This window comes from Ranitomeya imitator, chromosome 8 (genome assembly GCF_032444005.1).
Source record: "Ranitomeya imitator isolate aRanImi1 chromosome 8, aRanImi1.pri, whole genome shotgun sequence".
NCBI classification, from domain to species: Eukaryota; Metazoa; Chordata; class Amphibia; order Anura; family Dendrobatidae; genus Ranitomeya; species Ranitomeya imitator.
In genome coordinates, this window is record NC_091289.1 from 97,849,070 (window position 1) to 97,876,450 (window position 27,381).

Below are 27,381 nucleotides of genomic sequence, written 5' to 3' on the forward strand. Positions count from 1 at the left end.
TCTGTAGTTCGACCTCCTCCGTAATTAGGGTGATGGCGTCTTGCAAGGGTCTCCCATCCACGGAAGCAATCAGACGAGGGGTATCCAAAGAGATAACTGGTATGCGAAGTCTCCGAACTGCCTCAAGACTGATAAAGTTGCCCGCCGCACCCGAATCCACATACGCAACTTCGGAAAATCGTTTAAGATTAAGAACAAGTAAGACAGAGAAAAACAGGGGTAGAGAGGAATCAGAAACACCTAGGGAGGCCTCTCTTACCTGTCCTAGGCGGAGGAGTTTTCCGGACGATCAGGGCAGGATCGCAACAAGTGAGCAGCGCTACCACAATAAAAGCAGAGCCCTTGGGAACGTCTCTCCCGACGACGCTGCTCTGCCATCTTGACACGATCTACTTGCATGGGCTCAGGTCCAGAGGCAGCAGAGGACGTCACAGGGCGCGGACTCCCCGGCCTACGGACTGGTGGTAGGGAGCGAACAGGCTTCCTCTCTTTGGCGGTTTCACGGGTTCTCTCTTGGAAGCGTAGATCGATGCGCGTCGCGAGGGCTATGAGGTCCTCCAAAGAGGTGGGAGTATCTCATCTAGCCAATTCATCTTTTATCCGACTGGACAGACCACGCCAAAAAGCCCCGACTAAAGCCTCGTTGTTCCACCCCAGCTCAGAGGCTAAAGTGCGGAAGCGAATAGCATATTGGCCTACCGTTGGAGAGCTTTGCTGTAGACTAAAAAGAGACTCCGTAGTGGAAGCTAATCACCCGGGCTCATCGAAAACTTTGCGAAAGGTCTCCAGGAAAAAAGCTAACTGAGAGACTATGGGTCGTCCCGCTCCCAGAGGGGATTAATGCAGGCTAAGGCCTCTCCCTCTAAATGGGAAAAAATAAAAGCCACTTTGGCCCGATCAGTCGGGTATTGCTGGGGAAGAAGTTCAAAGTGGAGACGGCACTGGTTTAGGAACCCCCTACAAAGTTTGGGATCACCGCATTACTTGGGAGGTTTGCCGAGACGAGGCGGCGGGTGAGATAAGGAGGAAGAGTTTGGGTCCTGTGACACTACCTGAATAGGGGGCGTAGGGACAGACTGCAGGTTGAATAAACGGTCGTCAATGGAGGCCATATAAGTCAGCATGCGTGCCTGCGTATCACGCTGCTGGGAGAGCTCTTGCTGAAGGCTCGCTAGATGTGAAGCACTAACTGGGTCGGCGGCCTGTAATGAGGTCAAACGGGACTCCATATTTTTCAAAAACGACATGATGCGCTGTTGATTGTCGCGCAAATGTCCCAATTCCTTTTGGGCGGAAAACGCGGCACCTGCGGGGTCCATGGCCTGAGTGTTCTGTTACGCTATCTGAGACGAAAGCGAGAGTGGACCCTCTGGACCGTGGCAAGGTACTACCTCCGGGCGAGCGGACCAGGTGTTAACCAACCCCTATACAGGGACTGGCTGGGGCAGACCCGAAGAAGACCCTACCACGGTAGCAGATACCAGAAGGGACGGCTCAGGAAGAAATAATAAAGGAAGACACTGAACGGAACACAGGAGCGGGACACACAGGCGGAAGGAACACAAGAAGTACCGGAAGGTACGAGCACAAGAGCAGAAGAGGCCAGAGACAAAGCAAAAAGCAATTGACACTCAGGCACCTCCTAGCAGGGGAGGTGGCCTGAAATAGTGAGGGTCTTACCGGGATTGGTTGGAGTGCCGGATCCCGGAAGTAGGAGAAGCCAGACAGGGGCGTAGGCGCCCTCCAGAGACCCCCGCGCGCCGGCGCAGACACCGAACATCCCCATCAGGACGAGGAGGAGGCGGGGCCAGCAGACGACGAGCGCGCCGTCCCCCGGAAGTAATGCGGCGGGGACGAGCAGCGGCGGAAGGAGCCGGCGCCGCAGGAGGAATGACGTGCCGGGACCCGAATGAAGTGCGGCCAGCGCAAGCAGGGGCAGCGCGCCGGCGGCCAGAAGCGGCGCGACGCGGACGAGCAGCGGTGGCCGTAACAGTTGGGGCTCCTTTTGCATCAGTGACTGCATCAATGCGGCGTGGCATTGAGGCAATCAGCCTGTGGCACTGCTGAGGTATTATGGAAGCCAAAGTTGCTTTGATAGCACCCTTCAGCTCGTCTGCATTGTTGGGTCTGGTGTCTCATCTTCCTCTTGACAATACCCCATAGATTCTCTATGGGGTTAAGGTCAGGTGAGTTTGCTGGCCAATCAAGCACAGTGATACTGTTGTTTTTAAACCAGGTATTGGTACTTTTGGCAGTGTGGACTGGTGGCAAGTCCTGCTGGAGAATGAAGTTTCCATCTCCAAAAAGCTTGTTGGCTGAGGGAAGCATGAAGTGCTCTAAAATTTCCTGGTAGACGACGGTGCTGACTTTGGTCTTGATAAAACAAAGTGGACCTACACCAGCAGATGACATGGCTCCCCAAACCATCACTGATTGTGGAAACTTCACACTAGACCTCAAGTAGTAGACCACTTGTAGCCCATGTCCTGGATACATCTGTGTGTGGTGACTCTGGAATCAATGACTCCAGCAGCAGTCCACTCCTTGTGAATCTCACCCCAATTTTGAATGGCCTTATCTTAACAGTCCTTTCAAGGCTGTGGTTATCCCAGTTGCTTGTGCACCTTTTTCTACCACACTTTTTCTTCCACCCCACTTTCCATTAATATGCTTGGATACAGCACTCTGTGAACAGCCAGCTTCTTTAGCAATGACCTTTTGTGGCATACCCTCTTTCTGGAGAGAGTCAATGACTGCCTTCTGGACATCTGTCAATTCAGCAGTCTTCCCCATGATTGTGAAGCCTACTGAAACAGACTAGGGGGCCTTTTTAGATGCTTAGGAAACCTTTGCAGGTGTTTTTTGTTAATTATTATAATTTACCGAGATAATGACTTTTGGGTTTTTATTGGCTGTAAGTCACAATCATCAACATTGACAGAAATAAACACTTGAAATAGATCACTCTGTTTGTAATGACTATATAATATGAGTTTCACTTTTTGTATTGAAGAACTGAAATAAATTATCTTTTTGATGATATTCTAATTTGGTGAGAAACACCATTCTGTCCCAATTCAGCATCATGCTGTCTGTGCTTCCGATAACTATGATTTTTATGCTTGCAATCAAGATCCAATTTCTAAATCAAAGAGCTCTATTGGCCCACCCAATTGAGCCATCAGGGTATGTTCACACTGCAAGTTTTTCCATTATATGAGCGAGCCTGCTGCTAAAATGCCAGAAAAAGAGCTAAAAAAAATCTTCCTAAACATTAAACTTATTCTCATGCTTCTGAGCGTCTTTAAAATGCTTCAGGCTTTCAAAACCACTTGGTTGGAGAAAAGAATGAAGAATGGAAAATGCTTCAAAGTGTCTAATCAATAGGCTGGAAAAAATGTTTGTAATAAATCATCAGAAACACCTTTAAAATCTTCTCAAGATTGACTGCGGGAAAAGCCAGACTCCACCAAAAACTCCACAATAACGAAGAGTTTCCTATTGCAGTTTTCATGTGAAAGCTGTTAATTTTTGTCTGCCAATAAAGGATGTAGTATGAACATACCATAAGCTGGTTTCACAAACTCCAGTTTTCTGAAAACAATGACAAATTTTTGTGTCAGTTTCCTTGGAATTTTAACAGAACTTTGTTTTTATATATTTGCTTTGCAGACAAATTTTGCGTTAAATTCTGTGGTTAACCCCTTCATGACGGGGCTCTTTTTTGTTTTATTGCTTTGTTTCAGGTGTACAATAGGCGATGGAATGGTCGTGTCATGCAGTCATACCATTTAAATGCTGCTGCCACAAACTGACAGGAGTGATAGGAGCTAGCTCTCTTCTTGCATGTACATATGCGTCACATTTCGGAAGTGGTTGAATATTTAAAAAACACAACATACAATGTTTTTGTTTTGCTTTACATTGCTTTTTTTATAATACGCAGTAAATATTTGTAGGAATTTTGTAAAGGTAAAATTGCGCAGACAAATTAATGTACAAGATTCTGCAAATTATAAAATCATCTGCCTCAGAATGTCCATTGATAATGGACATCATTATTTAGTGCCAGATCTGTTGTACAGATACCATTGACACCTGACAGGCCTCATTGGCCAGTAGAAAGGTTTGTCAGGTCGAGTAAGGTGTGCTTCATTTGCCTGGAATAAAAATGCTGCATGCAGTATCATTTTGTCAGTGAAAGGGTTGGTCTGGCACCTAAAATGGCCTTTCTCAATGTCTGTCTTTACACCCTAACCACTTTTTTTTATTTTTTATTATAGTAATCTTTATTTTTTATATAGCGCTAACATATTCCGCTGCGCTTTACAGTTTGCACACATTATCATCACTGTCCCCAATGGGGCTCACAATCTATAGAATCCCTATCAGTATGTCTTTGGAACGTGGGAGGAAACCGGAGTGCCCAGAGGAAACCCACGCAAGCACGGAGAGAACATACAAACTCTTTGCAGATGTTGTCCTGGATGGGATTAGAACCCAGGACTCCAGCGCTGCAAGGCTGCTGTGCTAACCACTGAGCCACCGTGCTGCCCATATCAAATACCCTTCACTTTTCTGTATCTAGCTAATCCCTAAATGTGTTTTTTTGTGCTGCACTTCCGTCACAAACAGAATGCCACAGGAGGCTGGGGCTGCACTCACTTCCCTGTAACATCTATTGAGCCTCTTGGAACAAGACATCATCAGGGGGATAGTGCTGCTGTTAATTACTAAAGTTTCTTGCATCGGCACCCTTAGAAGATGTCCTGGATCCATGCTAATAGAAACTGTGAGAGAGGTGAGCACAGCACTAGCATCGGCACTGCCTTCTGATGACAAATTCATTTGAGGGCAGTGCTAGAACTGTGGGGCGGCGCTGGTGTCACTCACTGATTCTAGGTGTCATGTGCAAAGAAGGGAGACCATACTCAATAACATGTTCGGACGTGAACAAGGATTAAATGGCATAGGAATTCCTTATCCCAGGCGGAGGCCTGCAGCAAATGGTATTGATACTTAATAAGAAGTGGAAATGTAGCCAGACCTGAAGGCCATTTAGTAGCAGATGACCAGGTTGGGACACTTGTTCTCCTACAGGGAATTGAAGACGCAGTGGCACACTAAGGGGCGTGTGGCCCTTATCAATTGGAACTTCAGAATAGTCATAGCAATTCACCTCAGCCTATGAGGTTCTCACCAGAAGTGAAAACGGAGGTTTCCAAGGCGGTTTGTAGAAAGAAACATGTAACAGAAGAAATGTACCATTTAACAGTGAAGTTCCTGTCTCTGGATTGTGCAGAAGATGTATTATTTAAGTGTTGTGCCTGTTATCTGATGTATGTACTGTATTTCTCATCAGTTTGTTCAGTAAAGACAAGTTTATTTTTGGACCCTGATCTCCCTCATTCTTCCCTACTTCTCTGGGGTCGGGCCTGGCATGTCAAGCGACAGCATGCTGTCTGCAGCGGCGCATTGATAAGGTGACAGCACACACACACTCAGCTAGGATTTTCCTGTAGTGTGGCAGGGTACAGCCACGACCGCTCTATTTATTACAGGAGCACCACTCCAGCACTGCAATTAAAAAAAAATGCTTTAAATAGGCATGTATTCTTTTAATTCTATTTTATAATGTGGCCCTCATTAGATGAAAATTCTGCATATTTAACCTGTAAAAATGAGTAAAATTAGTTTACATGATGTTCCCAGCTCCATAACACTCACCTGGGTTGACTTGTGATTCTACAGAGCTTAAGATCTGAAGTAGTAATATTAATATTATTTGCTTTTCTGTTCTCATCTTTTAGCAGTTGAGTGAAGAAAGACCTGCAAAAATATAGCAATCATCAGATTTTTAACATTGCTTTATTAGTTTTCTTTTACATTGAGGTGTTGTTTAGACACTAGTAATATGGTAATGAACTTGGGAGGACCCACCTACCTGCTTTGAGAATTCAGCCCCTTCATAGTATCATTGTTTTTATTTATCAGTTCTCCTGATGCATATGTTTAAGGGTATGTGTCCACGTTCAGGATTGCATCAGTATTTGGTCAGGATTTTTCATCAGTATTTGTAAGCCAAAACCAGGAGTGGGGGATAAATACAGAAGTGGTGCAGATGTTTCTATTATACTTTTCCGCTAATTGTTCCACTCCTGATTTTGGCTTACAAATACTGATGAAAAATCCTGACCAAATACTGATGCAATCCTGAACGTGGACACATACCCTTAGAAAATTTCCTCTGATGTGACAATTCTGGAGCATCTTCTCTTACAACTGCATTGTTGTCATACCTCTGATGCTTGTAAATATTTATGAATGAAATGACAAATGGGCGTTACCAGTTAGGGTGTGTCCCTGCACTGTTTACCACTGTTAATAGTCTGACAGTGTCAGTACTAACATCTCAACACAGTAATGTGAAGTACTCGGTACTGCAAATTTCCCAAAAAAGTTTTTTTTATTTATAATGCAATCCACAAAATGTAACGATTTGACCCTATAAAATGGGACTCTCTCAAACTTGGATTGCAAATGGGGATAAATATAGGTAAGAGCGCTATGTCCTGTGTAAACCGCGTATTGCTGGGCGGCAGCAGAGCATATGGACAGCCAGAGGTGTGATTCAAACGGTTACAATAGGTTCCCTATTAGTGAAACCATTCCCCCTTTTTCAGGTCAAATCCATTTCTGCAGTGCCCCTTCTTCCTCACCACCTCCATGACCATCTTTCACCTATAAAATGTATCTAATAGTAACCAAAATTGTTCTTTAAGTGATGTAAAACATGTTTTCTGCAGTCCTATATAACACCACAAATAACACACAGTGATACCTCTTACATTACTGATAATGTAGTAGGTATGATACAAGTACTCTGACGAGAAACCGTGACAATGTTTTGAACTTTTCACTGCTTCAAACTTGAGACTACCATCATTTTATAGACAATTATTTTGGCTATATCATCACACATTTGACTTGCAACTATTCAGCATATGATTAGATATGCAGATTCTTTTCATGTCTCTACACTGTTACTGTTTTGCTCCTGGTGGTGGATTTTTTTTCTTCCTGTATATTATGAAATACAACCTGTTCTCACATTTAATAATAGTTCAGTGTATTATTAGGTTGATTCAAAGGTGAAATTTTCACTAGTTCGAATCGAGCAGCAGCCATAAAGCACGTTTCCCAAGAAAAGAGAAACAGCATCATCCAGCTCATCGATAGCGGTCTGTCAACTAAGGAAATGCCAAACAGCATCATGTGAATGCCATGATAGTTGGAAAAATATGAAATTAAGTCTATCCAACCATTCAAAAGCCAAGAGGTGGATATCCAGGTAAGATATCAGTGTCAAGAAGTTGGCTCATCACAAGGTCTATCAGTTTTGGCATGGCAAACACTGCAGGTGGCTCGTATGCTTTGTAATAGTGAGATCACAGATGTCCATGCACGCACCGTGCAATGCATATTACACGAGTCTTGAATAGTGGCGGAAAAAATGTGAAGAAGCCTCGACTTCAATATTGTCATAAGAAGTGTCTGCTCAAGTTTGCAAAAAAAAAAAACAAGTGAACAGTAGAAGATTGGAAATGGTTAATTTAGAACGATGAGATGAAAGTCAATACACTAGGCACTGATAAAAACACAACTAGCTTAGTGGGCACCATCTAATAATAAAGCATGTAAGAAAGGTGGGTTCACTACCAAGCATGTATCATATAATGTATATCAAAATTTCAAGAGAAAAGCATAAACGGTTGGAACTCCACAAATAGAAGTTGTTGCAAAAAAATACAAAAGTTTATTTCCACAAAGTAATACTACACACAGTTAAAAACAATTAAAATTACTCCAACAAGTAAAAAGCTCCATTGATACAAAGTCAATCATTACATGTGAAATACATCTACTTCATACAAGCATGTTTTCTGGCATAGAAAGAAATAGCACCAATTTGTAACTTCTAATATAGCTGCATATAGTTATCATATACCAATATTTCCCATATAGCGGGACCTCTAGGTTGGTGACCTTCAATATATGGAGAGGATTATATCAGATATACTATAATGGGTGTCCCCAATTAGGCAGACAGACTTTAACCCCTTTCTGACATCGGACGTACTATCCCATCGAGGTGGGGTGGGCCCCTATGACCACCGACGGGATAGTACGTCCAGCTCGATCGGCGGCGCTCACGGGGGGAGCGCGGCCGATCGCGGCCGGGTGTCAGCTGCCTATCGCAGCTGACATCCGGCACAATGTGCCAGGAGCGGTCACGGACCGCCCCCGGCACATTAACCCCTGGCACACCGCGATCAAACATGATCGCGATGTGCCGGCAGTGCAGGGAAGCATCGCGCAGGGAGGGGACTCCCTGCGGGCTTCCCTGAGTCCCCCGCAGCAACGCGATGTGACCGCGTTGCTGCGAGGGTCTACTCACCTCCCTCCCTGCTCCAGACCTGGATCCAAGATGGCCGCGGCATCCGGGTCCTGCAGGGAGGGAGGTGGCTTCACAGAGCCTGCTCAGAGCAGGCACTGTGAAGCCTGCAGCCCTGTAAGTAAGATCGGTGATCTGACAGAGTGCTGTGCAAACTGTCAGATCATCGATCTGTGATATCCCCCCCTGGGGCAAAGTAAAAAAGTTAAAAAAAATTTTTCCAAATGTGTAAAAAAAAAATAAAAAAAAATATTCCTGAATCAAGAAAAAAAAAATATTATTCCCATAAATACATTTCTTTATCTAAATAAAAAAAAACAATAAAAGTACACATATGTAGTATCGCCGCGTCCGTAACGGCCCGACCTATAAAACTGGTCCACTAGTTAACCCCTTCAGTAAACACCGTAAGAAAAAAAAAAAAAAACGAGGCAAAAAACAACGCTTTATTATCATACCGCCGAACAAAAAGTGGAATAACACGCGATCAAAAAGACATATAAATAACCATGGTACCGCTAAAAACATCATCTTGTCCCGCAAAAAACGAGCTGCCATACAGCATCATCAGCAAAAAAATAAAAAAGTTATAGTCCTGAGAATAAAGCGATGCAAAAATAATTATTTCTTCTATAAAATAGTTTTTATCGTATAAAAGCGCCAAAACATAAAAAAAATGATATAAATGAGGTGTCGCTGTAATCGTACTGACCCGAAGAATAAAACTGCATTATTAATTTTACCAAACGCGGAACGGTATAAACGCCTCCCCCAAAAAGAAATTCATGAATAGCTGGTTTTTGGTCATTCTGCCTCACAAAAATCGGAATAAAAAGCGATTAAAAAATGTCACGTGCCCGAAAATGTTACCAATAAAAACGTCAACTCGTCCTGCAAAAAAAAAGACCTCACATGACTCTGTGGACCAAAATATGGAAAAATTATAGCTTTCAAAATGTGGTAATGCAAAAAATATTTTTTGCAATAAAAAGCGTCTTTCAGTGTGTGACAGCTGCCAATCATAAAAATCCACTAAAAAACCCGCTATAAAAGTAAATCAAACCCCCCTTCATCACCCCCTTAGTTAGGGAAAAATTAAAAAAATGTATTTATTTCCATTTTCCCTTTAGGGTTAGGGCTAGGGTTAGGGTTAGGGCTAGGGTTAGGGCTAGGGTTAGGGCTAGGGCTAGGGTTAGGGTTAGGGCTAGGATTAGGGCTAGGGTTAGGGCTAGGGTTAGGGTTAGGGCTACAGTTTGGGTTGGGGCTAAAGTTAGGGTTAGGGTTAGGGTTGGGTCTAAAGTTACAGTTAGGGTTTAGATTACATTTACAGTTGGGAATAGGGTTGGGATTAGGGTTAGGGGTGTGTCAGGGTTAGAGGTGTGGTTAGGGTTACTGTTGGGATTAGGGTTAGGGTTGTGTTTGGATTAGGGTTTCAGTTATAATTGGGGGGTTTCCACTGTTTAGGCACATCAGGGGCTCTCCAAACGCGACATGGCGTCCGATCTCAATTCCAGCCAATTCTGCGTTGAAAAAGTAAAACAGTGCTTCTTCCCTTCCGAGCTCTCCCGTGTGCCCAAGCAGGGGTTTACCCCAACATATGGGGTATCAGCGTACTCAGGACAAATTGGACAACAACTTTTGGGGTCCAATTTCTCCTGTTACCCTTGGGAAAATACAAAACTGGGGGCTAAAAAATTATTTTTGTGGGGAAAAAAAAGATTTTTTATTTTCACGGCTCTGCGTTATAAACTGTAGTGAAACATTTGGGGGTTCAAAGTTCTCACAACACATCTAGATAAGTTCACTGGGGGTTCTAGTTTCCAATATGGGGTCACTTGTGGGGGTTTCTACTGTTTAGGTACATTAGGGGTTCTGCAAACGCAATGTGACGCCTGCAGACCATTCCATCTAAGTCTGCATTCCAAATGGCACTCCTTCCCTTCCGAGCCCTCCCATGCGCCCAAACGGTGGTTCCCCCCCAACATATGGGGTATCAGCGTACTCAGGACAAATTGGACAACAACTTTTGGGGTCGAATTTCTCCTCTTACCCTCGGGAAAATACAAAACTGGGGGCTAAAAATTAATTTTGGGGGGAAAGTTTTTTTTTTTAATTTTCACGGCTCTGCGTTACAAACTGTAGTAAAACACTTGGGGGTTCAAAGCTCTCACAACATATCTAGATGAGTTCCTTAGGGGGTCTAGTTTCCAAAATGGTGTCACTTGTTGGGGGTTTCTACTGTTTAGGTACATTAGGGGCTCTGCAAATGCAATGTGACACCTGCAGACCATTCCATCTGTTGTGAATTCCGTTCTGGAGCTCCCTCCTGTGGTTGCTAATGGTATTTTTGTGAGTTCTGCCCTTGGGCTCCCTCTGGTGGTTTCGAGTGGTACTGCTGCTCCTTTAGGTAGCTGTAGCAGCTGCCTTCACTAATCGCCTTGCCTGGGTTTGTTATTTAAACCTGCTCTGGGCTTTAGTTCATGCCTGCTGTCAATGTTCATGGTTGGATTTGGTTCTCTCCTTGGATTTCTCATATGGCCAGTCCTTGTCTGCAAAAGATAAGTTTTTGCTAGTTTTGTTTGTCCATTTGTTTGGACTCTATTGCTTTGCAAATATGTCTCTTTTTGTCCAGCTTGTCACTATGTCTTATTCAGGCTAGCTAGAAGCTCTGGGAAAGCAGATTTGCCCCTCCACACCGTGAGTCGGTGTGGAGTTCATTTTTGTAAACTCTGCATGGATTTTGTAGTTATTATACTGACCGCACAGTATCCTTTTCTCTCTGTCTATCAAGTTTAGTATTGGCCTCCTTTGCTGAATTCTGATTTCATTTCTTTGTACGTCATTTCCCTCTCCATTCACAGTCAATATTTGTGGGGGGCTGTCTTTCCTTTTGGGGGTTTCTCTGAGGCAAGATAGCTTTCTATTTCCTTCTTTAGGGGTAGTTATTTCTTAGGCTATGAAGAGGTGTCTAGAGAGAGTCAGGAACATCCCACGGCTATTTCTAGTGTTGTTGTTAGGATTAGGGACTGCGGTCAGTAGAGATACCACCTTCTCAGAGCTCGTCCCATGTTGCGTTTTAGCCACCAGGTCATATCAGTGTGGCCTCTTAACCACCAGGTCATAACATCCATCTAAGTCTGCATTCCAAATGTAGATCCTTCCCTTCCGAGCCCTCCCATGCGCCCAAAGAGTGGTTCCCCCCCACATATGGGGTATCAGCACACTCAGGAAAAATTGGACAACAAATTTTGGGGTCCAATTTCTCCTGTTACCCTCGGGAAAATACAAAACTGGGGGCTAAAAAATAATTTGTGGGAAAAAAATTTTGTTTTATTTTTACGGCTCTCCATTATAAACTTCTGTGAAGCCCTTGGTGGGTCAAAGCGCTCACCACACATCTAGATAAGTTCCTTAGGGGGTCTACTTTCCAAAATGGTGTCACTTGTGGGGGGTTTCTACCGTTTAGGTACATTAGGGGCTCTGCAAACGCAATGTGACACAGACCATTCCATCTAAGTCTGCATTCAAATGGCACTCCTTCCCTTCCGAGCCCTCCCATGCGCCCAAACAGTGGTTTACCCCCACATATGGTGTATCATCGCACTAAGGACAAATTGGGCAACAACTTTTGGGGTCCAATTTCTTCTCTTACCCTTGGGAAAATAAAAAATTGGAGGCGAAAAGGTAATTTTTGTGAAAAAATATGATTTTTTATTTTTACGATTCTGCATTATTAACTTCTGTGAAGCACTTGGTGGGTCAAAGTGCTCACCACACCTCTAGATAAGTTCCTTAGGGGGTCTACTTTGCAAAATGGTGTCACTTGTGGGGGTTTCAATGTTTAGGCACATAAGTGGCTCTCCAAACGCAACATGGCGTCCCATCTCAATTCCTGTCAATTTTGCATTGAAAAGTCAAACGGCGCTCCTTCCCTTCCGAGCTCTCCCATCCGCCCAAACAGTGGTTTACCCCCACATATTGGGTATCAGCATACTCAGGACAAATTGTACAACAACTTTTGGGGTCCAATTTCTTCTCTTACCCTTGGGAAAATAAAAAAATGGGGGCGAAAAGATACTTTTTGTGAAAAAATATGATTTTTTATTTTTACGGTTCTACATTATAAACTTCTGTGAAGCACTTGGTGGGTCAAAGTGCTCACCACACCTCTAGATAAGTTCCTTAGGGGGTCTACTTTCCAAAATGGTGTCACTTGTGGGGGGTTTCAATGTTTAGGCACATCAGGGGCTCTCCCAACGAAACATGGCATCCCATCTCAATTCCAGTCAATTTTGCATTGAAAAGTCAAATGGCGCTCCTTCGCTTCCGAGCTCTGCCATGCGCCCAAACAGTGGTTTACCCCCACATGTGGGGTATCGGCGTACTCAGGACAAATTGTACAACAATGTTTGGGGTCCATTTTCTCCTGTTACCCTTGATAAAATAAAACAAATTGGAGGTGAATTAAATTTTTTGTGAAAAAAAGTTAAATGTTCATTTTTATTTAAACATTCAAAAAATTCCTGTGAAGCACCAGAAGGGTTAATAAACTTCTTGAATGTGGTTTTGAGCACCTTGAGGGGTGTAGTTTTTAGAATGGTGTCACACTTGGGTATTTTCTTTCATATAGACCCCTCAAAATGACTTCAAATTAGATGTGGTCCCTAAAAAAAAATGGTGCTGTAAAAATGAGAAATTGCTGGTCAACTTTTACCCCTCATAACTCCCTAACAGAAAAAAATTTTGGTTCCAAAATTGTGCTGATGTAAAGTAGACATGTGGGAAATGTTACTTATTAAGTACTTTGTGTGACATCTCTGTGATTTAATTGCATAAAAATTCAAAGTTGGAAAATTGTGAAATTTTCACATTTTTTGCCAAATTTGCATTTTTTTCACAAATAAACGCAGGTACTATCAAAGAATTTTTACCATTGTCATGAAGTACAATATGTCACGAGAAAACCGTGTCAGAATCACTGGGATCCGTTGAAGCGTTCCAGAGTTATAACCTCATAAAGGGACAGTGGTCAGAATTGTAAAAATTGGCCCTGTCATTAACGTGCAAACCACCCTTGGGGTTAAAGGGGTTAATGAGACAAATATACAGGTGGTAACACTTCCAACCGCAGATTCCTAGTTATTAGTGCCCATCTGTGCAATAATGTGGCTATATCTGGTGTAAGGTCTCCAGAGATACTCATAAACACATTGGCAATATTGTGAGTCAGTCATACCCATATGAAAGCAAAGTTAGTCAGCCCAAACAAACATAGCAGGAGAAAGCTGTATACTTAGCCACAACCAGTCCTCTACAGTCACTCTGCGGTCGCCCCCTGGTCCCTCAAAGCAGCGGTGCAGCCAGAGTATAATGGAGTGTGGAAGCCACATTATACTCTGGCTGCACCGCTGCTTTGAGGGACCAGGGGGCGACCGCAGAGTGACTGTAGAGGACTGGTTGGGGCTAAGTATACAGCTTTCTCCTGCTATGTTTGTTTGGGCTGACTAACTTTGCCTTCATATGGGTATGACTGACTCACAATATTGCCAATGTGTATATGAGCATCTCTGGAGACCTTACACCAGATACATAGTAACATAGTAACATAGTAACATAGTTAGTAAGGCCGAAAAAAGACATTTGTCCATCCAGTTCAGCCTATATTCCATCATAATAAATACCCAGATCTACGTCCTTCTACAGAACCTAATAATTGTATGATACAATATTGTTCTGCTCCAGGAAGACATCCAGGCCTCTCTTGAACCCCTCGACTGAGTTCGCCATCACCACCTCCTCAGGCAAGCAATTCCAGATTCTCACTGCCCTAACAGTAAAGAATCCTCTTCTATGTTGGTGGAAAAACCTTCTCTTCTCCAGACGCAAAGAATGCCCCCTTGTGCCCGTCACCTTCCTTGGTATAAACAGATCCTCAGCGAGATATTTGTATTGTCCCCTTATATACTTATACATGGTTATTAGATCGCCCCTCAGTCGTCTTTTTTCTAGACTAAATAATCCTAATTTCGCTAATCTATCTGGGTATTGTAGTTCTCCCATCCCATTTATTAATTGCCCTCCTTTGTACTCTCTCTAGTTCCATTATATCCTTCCTGAGCACCGGTGCCCAAAACTGGACACAGTACTCCATGTGCGGTCTAACTAGGGATTTGTACAGAGGCAATATAATGCTCTCATCATGTGTATCCAGACCTCTTTTAATGCACCCCATGATCCTGTTTGCCTTGGCAGCTGCTGCCTGGCACTGGCTGCTCCAGGTAAGTTTATCATTAACTAGGATCCCCAAGTCCTTCTCCCTGTCAGATTTACCCAGTGGTTTCCCGTTCAGTGTGTAATGGTGATATTGATTCCCTCTTCCCATGTGTATAACCTTACATTTATCATTGTTAAACCTCATCTGCCACCTTTCAGCCCAAGTTTCCAACTTATCCAGATCCATCTGTAGCAGAATACTATCTTCTCTTGTATTAACTGCTTTACATAGTTTTGTATCATCTGCAAATATCGATATTTTACTGTGTAAACCTTCTACCAGATCATTAATGAATATGTTGAAGAGAACAGGTCCCAATACTGACCCCTGCGGTACCCCACTGGTCACAGCGACCCAGTTAGAAAGCAGAGAGTGGTTATAAATGGTATAGTCTCTATCACTAAGCCAGTTACTAACCCATTTACACACATTTTCCCCCAGACCAAGCATTCTCATTTTGTGTACCAACCTCTTGTGCGGCACGGTATCAAACGCTTTGGAAAAATCGAGATATACCACGTCCAATGCCTCACCGTGGTCCAGCCTATAGCTTACCTCTTCATAAAAACTGATTAGATTGGTTTGACAGGAGCGATTTCTCATAAACCCATGCTGATATGGAGTTAAACAGTTATTCTCATTGAGATAATCCAGAATAACATCCCTCAGAAACCCTTCAAATATTTTACCAACAATAGAGGTTAGACTTACTGGCCTATAATTTCCAGGTTCACTTTTAGAGCCCTTTTTGAATATTGGCACCACATTTGCTATGCGCCAGTCCTGCGGAACAGACCCAGTCGCTATAGAGTCACTAAAAATAAGAAATAATGGTTTATCTATTACATTACTTAGTTCTCTTAGTACTCGTGGGTGTATGCCATCCGGACCCGGAGATTTAGCTATTTTAATCTTATTTAGCCGGTTTCGCACCTCTTCTTGGGTTAGATTGGTGACCCTTAGTATAGGGTTTTCATTGTTTCTTGGGATTTCACCTAGCATTTCATTTTCCACCGTGAATACCGTGGAGAAGAAGGTGTTTAATATGTTAGCTTTTTCCTCGTCATCTACAACCATTCTTTCCTCTCTATTTTTTAAGGGGCCTACATTTTCAGTTTTTATTCTTTTACTATTGATATAGTTGAAGAACAGTTTGGGATTAGTTTTACTCTCCTTAGCAATGTGCTTCTCTGTTTCCTTTTTGGCAGCTTTAATTAGTTTTTTAGATAAAGTATTTTTCTCCCTATAGTTTTTTAGAGCTTCAATGGTGCCATCCTGCTTTAGTAGTGCAAATGCTTTCTTTTTACTGTTAATTGCCTGTCTTACTTCTTTGTTTAGCCACATTGGGTTTTTCCTATTTCTAGTCCTTTTATTCCCACAAGGTATAAACCGCTTACACTGCCTATTTAGGATGTTCTTAAACATTTCCCATTTATTATCTGTATTCTCATTTCTGAGGATATTGTCCCAGTCTACCAGATTAAGGGCATCTCTAAGCTGTTCAAACTTTGCCTTCCTAAAGTTCAATGTTTTTGTGACTCCCTGACAAGTCCCTCTAGTGAAAGACAGGTGAAACTGCACAATATTGTGGTCGCTATTTCCTAAATGCCCAACCACCTGCAGATTTGTTATTCTGTCAGGTCTATTAGATAGTATTAGGTCTAAAAGTGCTGCTCCTCTGGTTGGATTCTGCACCAATTGTGAAAGATAATTTTTCTTGGTTATTAGCAGAAACCTGTTGCCTTTATGGGTTTCACAGGTTTCTGTTTCCCAGTTAATATCCGGGTAGTTAAAGTCCCCCATAACCAGGACCTCATTATGGGTTGCAGCTTCATCTATCTGCTTTAGAAGTAGACTTTCCATGCTTTCTGTTATATTTGGGGGTTTGTAACAGACCCCAATGAGAATTTTGTTACCATTTTTCCCTCCATGAATTTCAACCCATATGGACTCGACATCCTCATTCCCTTCGCTAATATCCTCCCTTAAAGTGGACTTTAGACAAGACTTTACATAGAGACAAACCCCTCCTCCTCTCCGATTTTTACGATCCTTTCTAAACAGACTGTAACCCTGTAAGTTAACTGCCCAGTCATAGCTTTCATCTAACCATGTCTCGGTTATTCCCACTATGTCAAAGTTACCTGTAGATATTTCTGCTTCTAGTTCTTCCATCTTGTTTGTCAGGCTTCTGGCGTTTGCGAGCATGCAGTTTAGAGGATTTTGTTTTGTTCCAATCTCCTCACTGTGGATTGTTTTAGAAATGTTCTTACCTCCCTTCTGAGTATGTTTTCCTGGGTCGTCTTTGTTCGAGTCTAATGTTTTTCTTCCCGTCCCCTCTTCTTCTAGTTTAACGCCCTCCTGATGAGTGTAGCGAGTCTTCTGGCGAATGTGTGTTTCCCAGGTTTGTTGAGGTGTAGTCCGTCTCTGGCGAGGAGTCCATCATACCAGTAATTCACACCGTGGTCCAGGAATCCGAATCCTTGTTGTCTGCACCATCGTCTTAGCCAGTTGTTTGCATCAAGGATCCTGTTCCATCTCCTGGTGCCATGCCCGTCTACTGGAAGGATAGAAGAAAAAACTACCTGTGCATCCAGTTCCTTTACTTTCTTCCCCAACTCTTCAAAGTCCTTGCAGATTGTCGGTAGGTCCTTCCTTGCCGTGTCATTGGTGCCAACATGTATCAGAAGAAATGGGTGGACGTCCTTGGAGCTGAAGAGCTTTGGTATCCTATCGGTCACATCCTTGATCATCGCACCTGGAAGGCAGCATACTTCTCTTGCAGTTATGTCCGGTCTGCAGATGGCTGCTTCTGTGCCTCTCAGTAGTGAGTCTCCCACCACCACCACTCTTCGTTGCTTCTTGGCTGTACTTTTTGCTGTCACTTGTAGCTGTGTGCCCTTTTCTTTTTTGCTTGCTGGTATTGCTTCATCCTTAGATATAGCCACATTATTGCAGGATGGGCACTAATAACTAGGCATCTGCGGTTAGAAGTGTTACCACCTGTATATTTGTCTCATTAAAGTCTGTCTGCCTAATTGGGGACACCCATTATAGTATATCTGATATAATCCTCTCCATATATTGAAGGTCACCAACCTAGAGGTCCCGCTATATGGGAAATATTGGTATATGATAACTATATGCAGCTATATTAGAAGTTACAAATTGGTGCTATTTCTTTCTATGCCAGAAAACATGCTTGTATAAAGTAGATGTATTTCACATGTAATGATGGACTTTGTATCAATGGAGCTTTTTACTTGTTGGAGTAATTTTAATTGTTTTTAACTGTGTGTAGTATTACTTTGTGGAAATAAACTTTTGTATTTTTTTGCAACAACTTCTATTTGTGGAGTTCCAACCGTTTGTGGGCATGTGCTTTTCTCTTGAAATTTTGATACACTAGGCACTGATTGTTAGGACTGGCGGAACGCACCAAGAAAGGTGATATAGATGCGTTCGCAGTCCGGGGTCCACCGTGCAGGTGAAAACCTGCTGCTAGTATATACAGACTATATGGCGGTACACTAAAGTATATACACGTGGGTTCAACCTCACCCAGCGTGAAGGGAGCAATCCTGTTGCGTCACAGGATCGTGGTACCGCACCTAAAGCGCGAGCGAGTAGTCAGCGTACTTAACCCCAACTGGGATTGAAGTCCGATTAGACCCTCGCTGGCACTACACCGCAACTGGGTGTGTAAGGAAACTAAATATCTAATATATAATTGCCTAGAATACTACTTCCTGCAATTTGTGCCAACTTCCGTGGCTTTGTCCGGAGCTAATGTCCGGAGCTAATGTCCGGAGATTAATTGCCTAGAATACTACTTCCTGCAATTTGTGCCAACTTCCGTGGCTTTGTCCGGAGCTAATGTCCGGAGCTAATGTGCAGAGATAATGTCCAGAGCTAATGTCCGGAGCTAATGTCCGGAGCTAATGTCCGGAGATAAGTGACGTCAACAGTGTCCAGTGTCTGATTGGTTGCCGCCTGCTGCGAGCGACCAATCAGAAACGTGCCGTACTGTGACACACTCCGCCCGCCATTTTGGTGTGATTTTTGAATTTTTACCTCACAGCAAGTTTCTACTGCGTGGAGGCGGGCCCAGTGACGTTGCTCTTCAAGCTCCTTCGTCAAAAAAATGATAATACCATTTACCAAAACTATATATATTTAGTTGTGAAGTGGTTCAGTGACATTTTCACACCAATTTTGAACTTTTGTTTGGTGTTTTCTCCATATACTGCCTATTATTTTTGTTCTTTCTTACTATTATTTATTAATTGTATTATTCTTACATTTGAATAAATAAAGTATATATGGATTCTAGACTCCCGATTCTTTAGAATCGGGCTGCCATCAAGTAAATATATAAATGCACAGAAGTGCGAGCAATGCCACACTGACGGACGCCACCAACCACACTGGCTTGGGTGTGGAAAGCGCAAGGCAAGCGCACGGCGCCGTACAGGCGGATACAGCAAGAGGACGCTGTAATGTGTGTATCGTGCAGATGATAAGTCGGGCGCTAGATAGCTACCAACATCCGCGAGCAGACAACAACTCTAGGGAGGGATATTTAGGAGCTTTCATCCATCGACATACATTCATCTACACACACACATATAACATTATGAGACAATACTAGCGCATGGCCGTGCGGTCATGCGCAGTTTAAATAGTTGCAGCACAGGAAGTGGCCACAGAAACTTTGCCCTTCCAAGACCTGCCAAGAGGACCAATGGAACGTGCTGCAGAGCCTGAGCACATGACCCTCGATCTCCAACGGGAGATCTTGCCCTGGGCATGCTCAGTGTGTGCAAATAAGGACTTAGATCCAGAAAAGTCCACTCGCCGCTGCCCAGCACTGGCTTTAATGGCAGAAGCAGGAAAAGCAGCAGCAACTCTTCGCACAGAGTCAGACTGAGCGAGATGCTGGGATCGACGTCCCTGCTGAGCAGACTCCACTGCGCCTGGAGGAGAATGGGAGACCGCAGCGGAGACGGATCGAGATTCCCCCTGTGCAGCAGAGGAAACTCGACTCCTAACACTGATGGGTACACATGGGCCCAGGAGAAACAAAGGAAAAAGGAGGTAACAAATTGAGAAAATGAAGGGAATATCAAGTTCGGTGGAGGAAGCCTGATGATATGGGGTTGTTTCAGAACCAAAGGCGTTGAATACTTGACCAGGATCAATGGTGGTCTCAATGCTGAACTATATGTGAGTATCCTACAAGATGAGTTACTTCATACACTCGAGTACTATGGTTATGAAAAGGACAACATAGTGTAGTCTGCTGAGCATCAAAAAAGTGCAGTGCTTAAGTGTACAGCAATGAATTAGAACAGAATTTAATATAATGTATTCAGACTGCAACTTGTCATCTATAACCGTTGCACTCTAATCAGCATGTCTTTAACCTATTCTTCCTACAGGTATGTCACTGAACTTTTCAAACTCTGCGATAACTCTTATCTCCCCTGCATGTATTTATTCAATATGTCACCCAGCTTTCCAAAGTCTGTTTTGTTGCAGAGTGCGTCTTCTTGCAGTCACCGCTGTACTTAGGAAAGCTTCAATCAGCAAGATATCTTGAGTAAACAGTATTTACTTCATACTGGATAAACATGAGATACAATTCAGTGTCACACAGTCCGTGCACTGAAGACAACACATTCATGAAGAAAAGCAAAACCGAAAGTAAGAAAAGCAACCAACCACTGAGAGCTTCCCTCCCCACATTACAGCAAGTATATAACTTTACACACTATCGCCATCTGCTGTCTGGTTAGTATAAAGTCCTCCTTTTACTTATAATAAGTCCCAATCTGTTGCATATGCCAACACCCTTTCTCAACAGTAAGGACTTATTCAATCAAACCCAACTTTTTTATTAGTCTCTGATGTTTATCAGCATTCAACGCCTTCGTGAAAATGTCTGCTGTCATTTCTTCAGTAGGACAGTACTTTAACTTCAAGACTCCGTGTTCCTGATGATCTCTCAAGAAATGATATTTCACATCAATATGCTTGGTTCTTGGATTGACTCTTTCCATCTGAGCAAGAACAAGACATCCTTGATTGTCCTCCTTTAGTTTTGTTGGTGCCAACTGTGGTTGTCCTAATTCTGTCAACAATTGTCTTAACCACAGTACTTCTTGACTCGCGTGTGCTGCGGCAACATATTCTGCTTCTGTTGAAGATAGTGTCACAATTGACTGTTTCTTACTTGTCCAACTTATTGGTCCACCTGAGAGGAAAAAAATATGTCCACTGGTAGATCTTCTGTCAGTTGGATCTCCAGCCCAATCTGCATCAACATATCCTGTTAAAATGCAATCATCGCTTGTGGGTAATTTCAGCTTAACATTGCTAGTTCCTTTCAAATAACGTATTACTCTCTTCACGGCATTCCAATCAGCTTTATTTGGTTTTGATACCTTTCTACTCAGGATTCCTACTGCTGCTGCGATGTCTGGTCTTGTAACGGTTGCTAGATACAGTAGTTTTCCTATTGCTGTTCTGTATTCTTCATTATTTGGTAGCATATTTTGTTCACTGTTCATCTCTTTGAGATAATTAGTTTCCATTGGAGACTTTACTGTTTTTGCATCCTTTAATCCAAATTTTTCTGTTATGTCTTGAATCATATGATTTTGATTCAGTAGGAAACTTCCATCTTCTTCTCTTTCTACTTGTATTCCTAGGTATTGTTTTACATTTCCCAAGTCTTTGATTTCGAAATGTTGCTTCAGGATTTTTAGAATGTTTTCGTTATCCCTTTCTTGTTCAAAACAAATCAAAATATCGTCTACATATATGAGTATATAAATCCATCTATTAATCAGCCTTTTTGTGTATAAGCATGGATCAGCTTTGCTTCTTTGAAATTTTTCATTTGTAAGTACTTCCGTGATTTTGTCATTCCACGCTTTAGCTGCTTGCTTTAAACCATATATGCTTTTCTGTAGTTTACAAACTTTGTTTGGATTTCTTTCATCTTTGAATCCTGGAGGTTGTTCCATATAAATGTCTTCTGTTAAATCTCCATTCAGAAAAGCTGTCTTTACATCCAGATGTCTCAGTTGCATCTGTTTCATTGCTGCAACTGTAAGTAAAGTTCTTATTGTAGTGTGTTTGACAACTGGAGCAAATGTCTCATCATAGTCTTCTCCAACAGGCAGTTTAGATATTTCTTCCCAAGAAGTAGGCTCATAGATTTTTCTTGTACTTGTCTTGTATGAGAGACGTTTTGGTGGTTTTCCTTTGTTCTCTCTCATTGAACGTCTTGGTTCTGTGTCTGTTTGTAGTTGTGATTCTTCACTTTCAGTATTTTGTTCTTCATTAACTTCTACTTCTTTCTCATCAGATATTTCTTCAGTTGTGTCATTATTGGTTTTCTCATTTTTTGTTTCAACTGAAATCATAATGTATTCATTCAAATCTTCAATGAATGTCACACTGTTACTCACCGTAACTCTGTCTGTTTTGGGATCTAGGATTCTGTATCCTTTGCAATTTTCACTATATCCAACAAATATTCCTTCCATGAATCTGTTTTGAAGTTTGGAACGTTTTTCTGTTGGAATGAATATGAAAACTTTACATCCAAAAACTTTTAAATGATTGACACTTGGTTTCATACCTTGCCACAGTTCATATGGAGTTTTCGTCAGTTTTCTGCAAAAAAGTCGGTTCTGTAGATAAGTAGCTGTCATTGCTGCCTCACCCCAATATTTCTCTGGTAGTTTGGAATCCGTCAGCATACATCTTATCATCTCTGTTAGAGTTTTGTTTTTTCTTTCTGCTATTCCATTTTGTTCAGGTGTGTATGGAACAGTTTTCTGGTGTTCTATCCCATTTTGTCTTAAGTAGTCTTCTATTCTGTGACTTGTAAATTCACCTCCATTATCACTTCTGATGACAATTGGCTTCCTTTGAAATTTGTTACTTGATCTTGTTACATAGTCTACAAGTTTATCAAAAACTTCACTTTGTTTTTAATTAAGTATGTGACTGTGTATCTTGAGTAATCGTCTATAAAAGTCAACATGTATCTATTGCCTCCTGATGTAGTCACTTTCATGGGTCCACATACGTCAGTATGCACCAAATCAAGTGGTCTTTCGCTTTTCATCTCACTTTCTTTTGGAATAGATATCCTTGTGGCTTTGGATTTTATACAACAATCACATCTATTGGTAATTGAGCAATCTGATATCTTTAAATCTTTTGTCAATTCTTTTCTCTGTAGTTCCCTTATACTGTCAGGGTGTCTATGTCCTAGATGTCTATGCCACATGTGAATACAGTTTTTGTGATCATGTGTACATACCTTCATCTGTTCCTTTGGTGTGTCAAAATGATATAATTGTTCATCTGCCTTGACTTTGGTTATCACCTTGTTTCCTGCAATAATTGCACACTCATTGTCTTTGAATTTCACTGTAAGTCCTTTTGCTGTTAAACGTTTCACAGATAATAATCCGCCTTCCAATTTTGGAACATACAACACATCTTGTACAAGTATCTTTGAATCTTGTCCGAACTTGTTTGAACAATTTAGCATACCTTGTCCGATACCTTCTGCGGTTATTTTGCTTCCATCTGCAAGATAAATGGCTTCTTTCTTATCTAAATCAAGATCAGTAAAGAAATTCTTGTCACTTGTCATATGACTCGTTGCTCCTGAATCAATAAACCAACCAAGTGATGATTTCTTGTCTGTTACTTTAAATGTGCCATTCCAATTATTCTCACATGAATCAGAAATTGTGTTTTTTACTTTCTCTGTATGCTTTTTATGTTGTAATTTTTGTTGTTCAGCTTTCCATATGGTACAGTCTTTCTTTAAATGACCTTTTTTCTTACATCTGAAGCATTCTCTTGTCTCTTTATTATTGGGTTTTTGGAATTCTGTAGCTTTAAGAGCGTTTTCACTGTCCTTTTCAGTAGAAGAATCATTTCTTTGTTCTTTTCTTCTCTGATATTCATCTATTAGTCTTGTTTTCACAAAATCTAATGTAATGTCAGTTTCTGGTCTCGTCTCAAGGGCATTTATCAAGGCTGTATACGAATCTGGTAAACTGCACAACAATATAGCTGCTACATGACTTTCTTTAACATCTTCACCAATAGATCTTAGCTGTGATATCACTTCCATCATTGAGAATATGTGCTTCTGCATATCGTCATTTGCACTCAATCTCATACTGTACAGCTTTCTTAATAAAAACAACTTGTGATTCAAGCTAGGTCTTTCATACAGTTTTCTTAATGCTTCCCACATTCCCTTAGCTGTTTCTTCATTTCTTATATGTATTAATTGAGCATCATCCACTAATAAGCTAATGGTGGCTCTCGCTTGTATATCCTTCTTATCCCATGTCTGATTATCTTGATCTGGTCTTGCTGTAACAATTACTTCCCATAGATCATCCTTAGATAACAACATCTCTACTTTGAATTTCCATAACTGATAATTTTCACTATTCAGTTTAGCTACTGTAAATTTCAGTTCTGTGTTACTCATCATCATCTTTATATAGTCTTACTTGTTTAGAGAGTTGTACTGAAGATATTCTCCTGTATGTCCTGTGAATTCTCTGCAATTATATCCAGCTCCCGGGATCATGAATTCCTCTGTCACTCTGTATCTGGATTTAGTTCCTTCTGTTTACAGAGCTTATCTCGTTATCTGGGCTATAAACCAGGATCCTTCTGCCTGAGCTTGTAGTGCAGACCTGTAGTGTCTGGAGTGCCTGGGGTGCCTGGGATGTCTGGGGTTATCTGGGGTTATCTGGGGTGCCTGGGTTTATCTGGGGTTATCTGGGCCCATAACCTGTTGCAGAGTGTGTCTTCTTGCAGTCACCGCTGTACTTAGGAAAGCTTCAATCAGCAAGATATCTTGAGTAAACAGTATTTACTTCATACTGGATAAACATGAGATACAATTCAGTGTCACACAGTCCGTGCACTGAAGACAACACATTCATGAAGAAAAGCAAAACCGAAAGTAAGAAAAGCAACCAACCACTGAGAGCTTCCCTCCCCACATTACAGCAAGTATATAACTTTACACACTATCGCCATCTGCTGTCTGGTTAGTATAAAGTCCTCCTTTTACTTATAATAAGTCCTAATCTGTTGCATATGCCAACATGTTTGACTTGGCCATTCTAACACCTGGATACATTTATTTGTGAACCATTCCATTGTAGTTTTTGCTTTATGTTTGGGACCATTGTCTTGTTGGAAGACAAATCTCTGTCCCAGTCTCAGGTCTATTGCAGACTCCAACAGGTTTTCTTCAAGAATGGTCCTGTATTTGGCTCCATCCATCTTCCCATAAATTTTAACCATCTTCCCTGTCCCTGCTGAAGAAAAGCAAGCCCAAACCATGATGCTGCCACCACCATGTTTGATAGTGGGGATGGTGTGTTCAGGGTGATGAGCTGTGCTGTCTTTACGCCAAACATATAGTTTGGCATTGTTGCCAAAAAGTTTGATTTTGGTTTCATCTGACCAGAGCACCTTCTCCCACATGTTTGGTGTGTCTCCCAGGTCGCTTGTTGCAAACTTTAAATTACACTTTTATGGATATCTTTGAAATATGGCTTTCTTCTTGCCACTCGTCCATAAAAGCCAGATTTGTGCAGTGTACGACTGATTGTTGTCCTATGGACAGACTGTCCCACCTCAGCTGTAGATCTCTGCAGTTCATCCAGAGTGATCATGGGCCTTTTGGCTGCATCTCTGATCAGTCTTTTCCTTGTTTGAGATGAAGGTTTAGAGGGCCACGTCTTGGTAGATTTGCAGTGGTATGATACTCCTTCCATATCAATATGATCGCTTGCACAGTGCTCCTTAGGATGTTTAAAGTTTTGGAAATCATTTTGTATCCATATCCAGTTTTATACTTCTCCACAACAGTATCACGGACCTGCCTGCTGTGTTCCTTGGTCTTCATAATGGTCTGTGCTTCAAACACAACCCTGAGACTATCACAGAGCAGGTGCATTTATACGGAGACTTAATTACACACAGGTGGATTATATTTATCATCATTAGACAATTAGGACAACATTGGATCATTCAGAGATCCACAATGAACTTCTGGAGTGAGTTTGCTGCACTGAAAGTAAAGGGCTGAATAATATTGCACGCCCCACTTTTCAGTTTTTGAATTTCCACAAAAATTTAAAATAAACAATAAATTTTGTTCAACTTCACAATTGTGTTCCACTTGTTGTTGATTCTTCACGATTTGGCACGATAGAGTGCAACCTTTTTTTGTATATTGTATATGGAGGTAGCTGCTCCTGATATGCACCTATTCACACTACAACAAAAAAACGGCCCCCCAAGAATATTATTCAGGGCACAAAATGTTTAGTTCAAAATATATAAAGTTTATTTAACCATAAGTACAACTTCATTTTTTTTAAAAACATACATAACATCAAAATGTGCAAGTACCTCTGATCCAAAAGAACAACCAGTTTTGTGTGTGCTTAATGGTTAGTCCTAACATGCATACTAACTACCGATCTAGTAGATAACTTATTTTAGGTCAGATCATTTAGTAACAATTGCTATGCAGGCTCTAGACATATCTTTGCAAGGTGACTGCTTTGATAAATTTTTAAAGTGCCAATGTGCAAAAGTGCATGTCTATGTGCGGGAGTTTACACAGGGCTGACTATGATAATACTTATACGCAATAGAGTAGTACATATATCGCTACTTCTTAAGCCCCTATGTTAAGTGAAAAAAGTCCCTACATGATCGGCACTTGCCTAATTAGGACAAGAATTAGTAAATATATAAAGGCATAATCACCTTGCTGCAGCACACACAACACCAGGGACCCCTACGCGCGTTTCGATAGTATCTTCATCCGGGGGCGTACTATCGAAACGCGCGTAGAGGTCCCTGGTGTTGTGTGTGCTGCAGCAAGGTGATTATGCCTTTATATATTTACTAATTCTTGTCCTAATTAGGCAAGTGCCGATCATGTAGGGACTTTTTTCACTTAACATAGGGGCTTAAGAAGTAGCGATATATGTACTACTCTATTGCGTATAAGTATTATCATAGTCAGCCCTGTGTAAACTCCCGCACATAGACATGCACTTTTGCACATTGGCACTTTAAAAATTTATCAAAGCAGTCACCTTGCAAAGATATGTCTAGAGCCTGCATAGCAATTGTTACTAAATGATCTGACCTAAAATAAGTTATCTACTAGATCGGTAGTCAGTATGCATGTTAGGACTAACCATTAAGCACACACAAAACTGGTTGTTCTTTTGGATCAGAGGTACTTGCACATTTTGATGTTATGTATGTTTTTAAAAAAAATGAAGTTGTACTTATGGTTAAATAAACTTTATATATTTTGAACTAAACATTTTGTGCCCTGAATAATATTCTTGGGGGGCCGTTTTTTTGTTGTATTGGACCTTCGAATGTGTTCTGTTAAAATTTATATGGACTAATATGTATAAACCTATTCACACTAGTCTGGATGTGCCAGTCGTTTTTCTGTCATTTCTATGTTAGCTTACTGACTGCGCACTCCTCCCTTCACCATGTGGTTTTTAATTACATCTAATCACACTTGGTTCCGGCCAACCCATATGTA

At 41.7% G+C, this 27,381-nt stretch overlaps 1 protein-coding gene across 2 annotated transcripts in view; it reads right to left on the reverse strand.

Annotated features, from left to right (window-relative positions):
• The window catches only part of DDR2 (discoidin domain receptor tyrosine kinase 2), a 522,895-nt gene that overhangs the window by 230,520 nt on the left and 264,994 nt on the right, over positions 1-27,381 (reverse strand). For both annotated transcript variants that reach the window (XM_069737198.1, XM_069737197.1), the window contains exon 3: positions 5,728-5,829. In XM_069737198.1, the coding sequence (XP_069593299.1) occupies positions 5,728-5,803 (76 nt within the window). In that variant the 5' untranslated portion in view covers positions 5,804-5,829. The remainder of the gene's footprint in view (positions 1-5,727; positions 5,830-27,381) is intronic.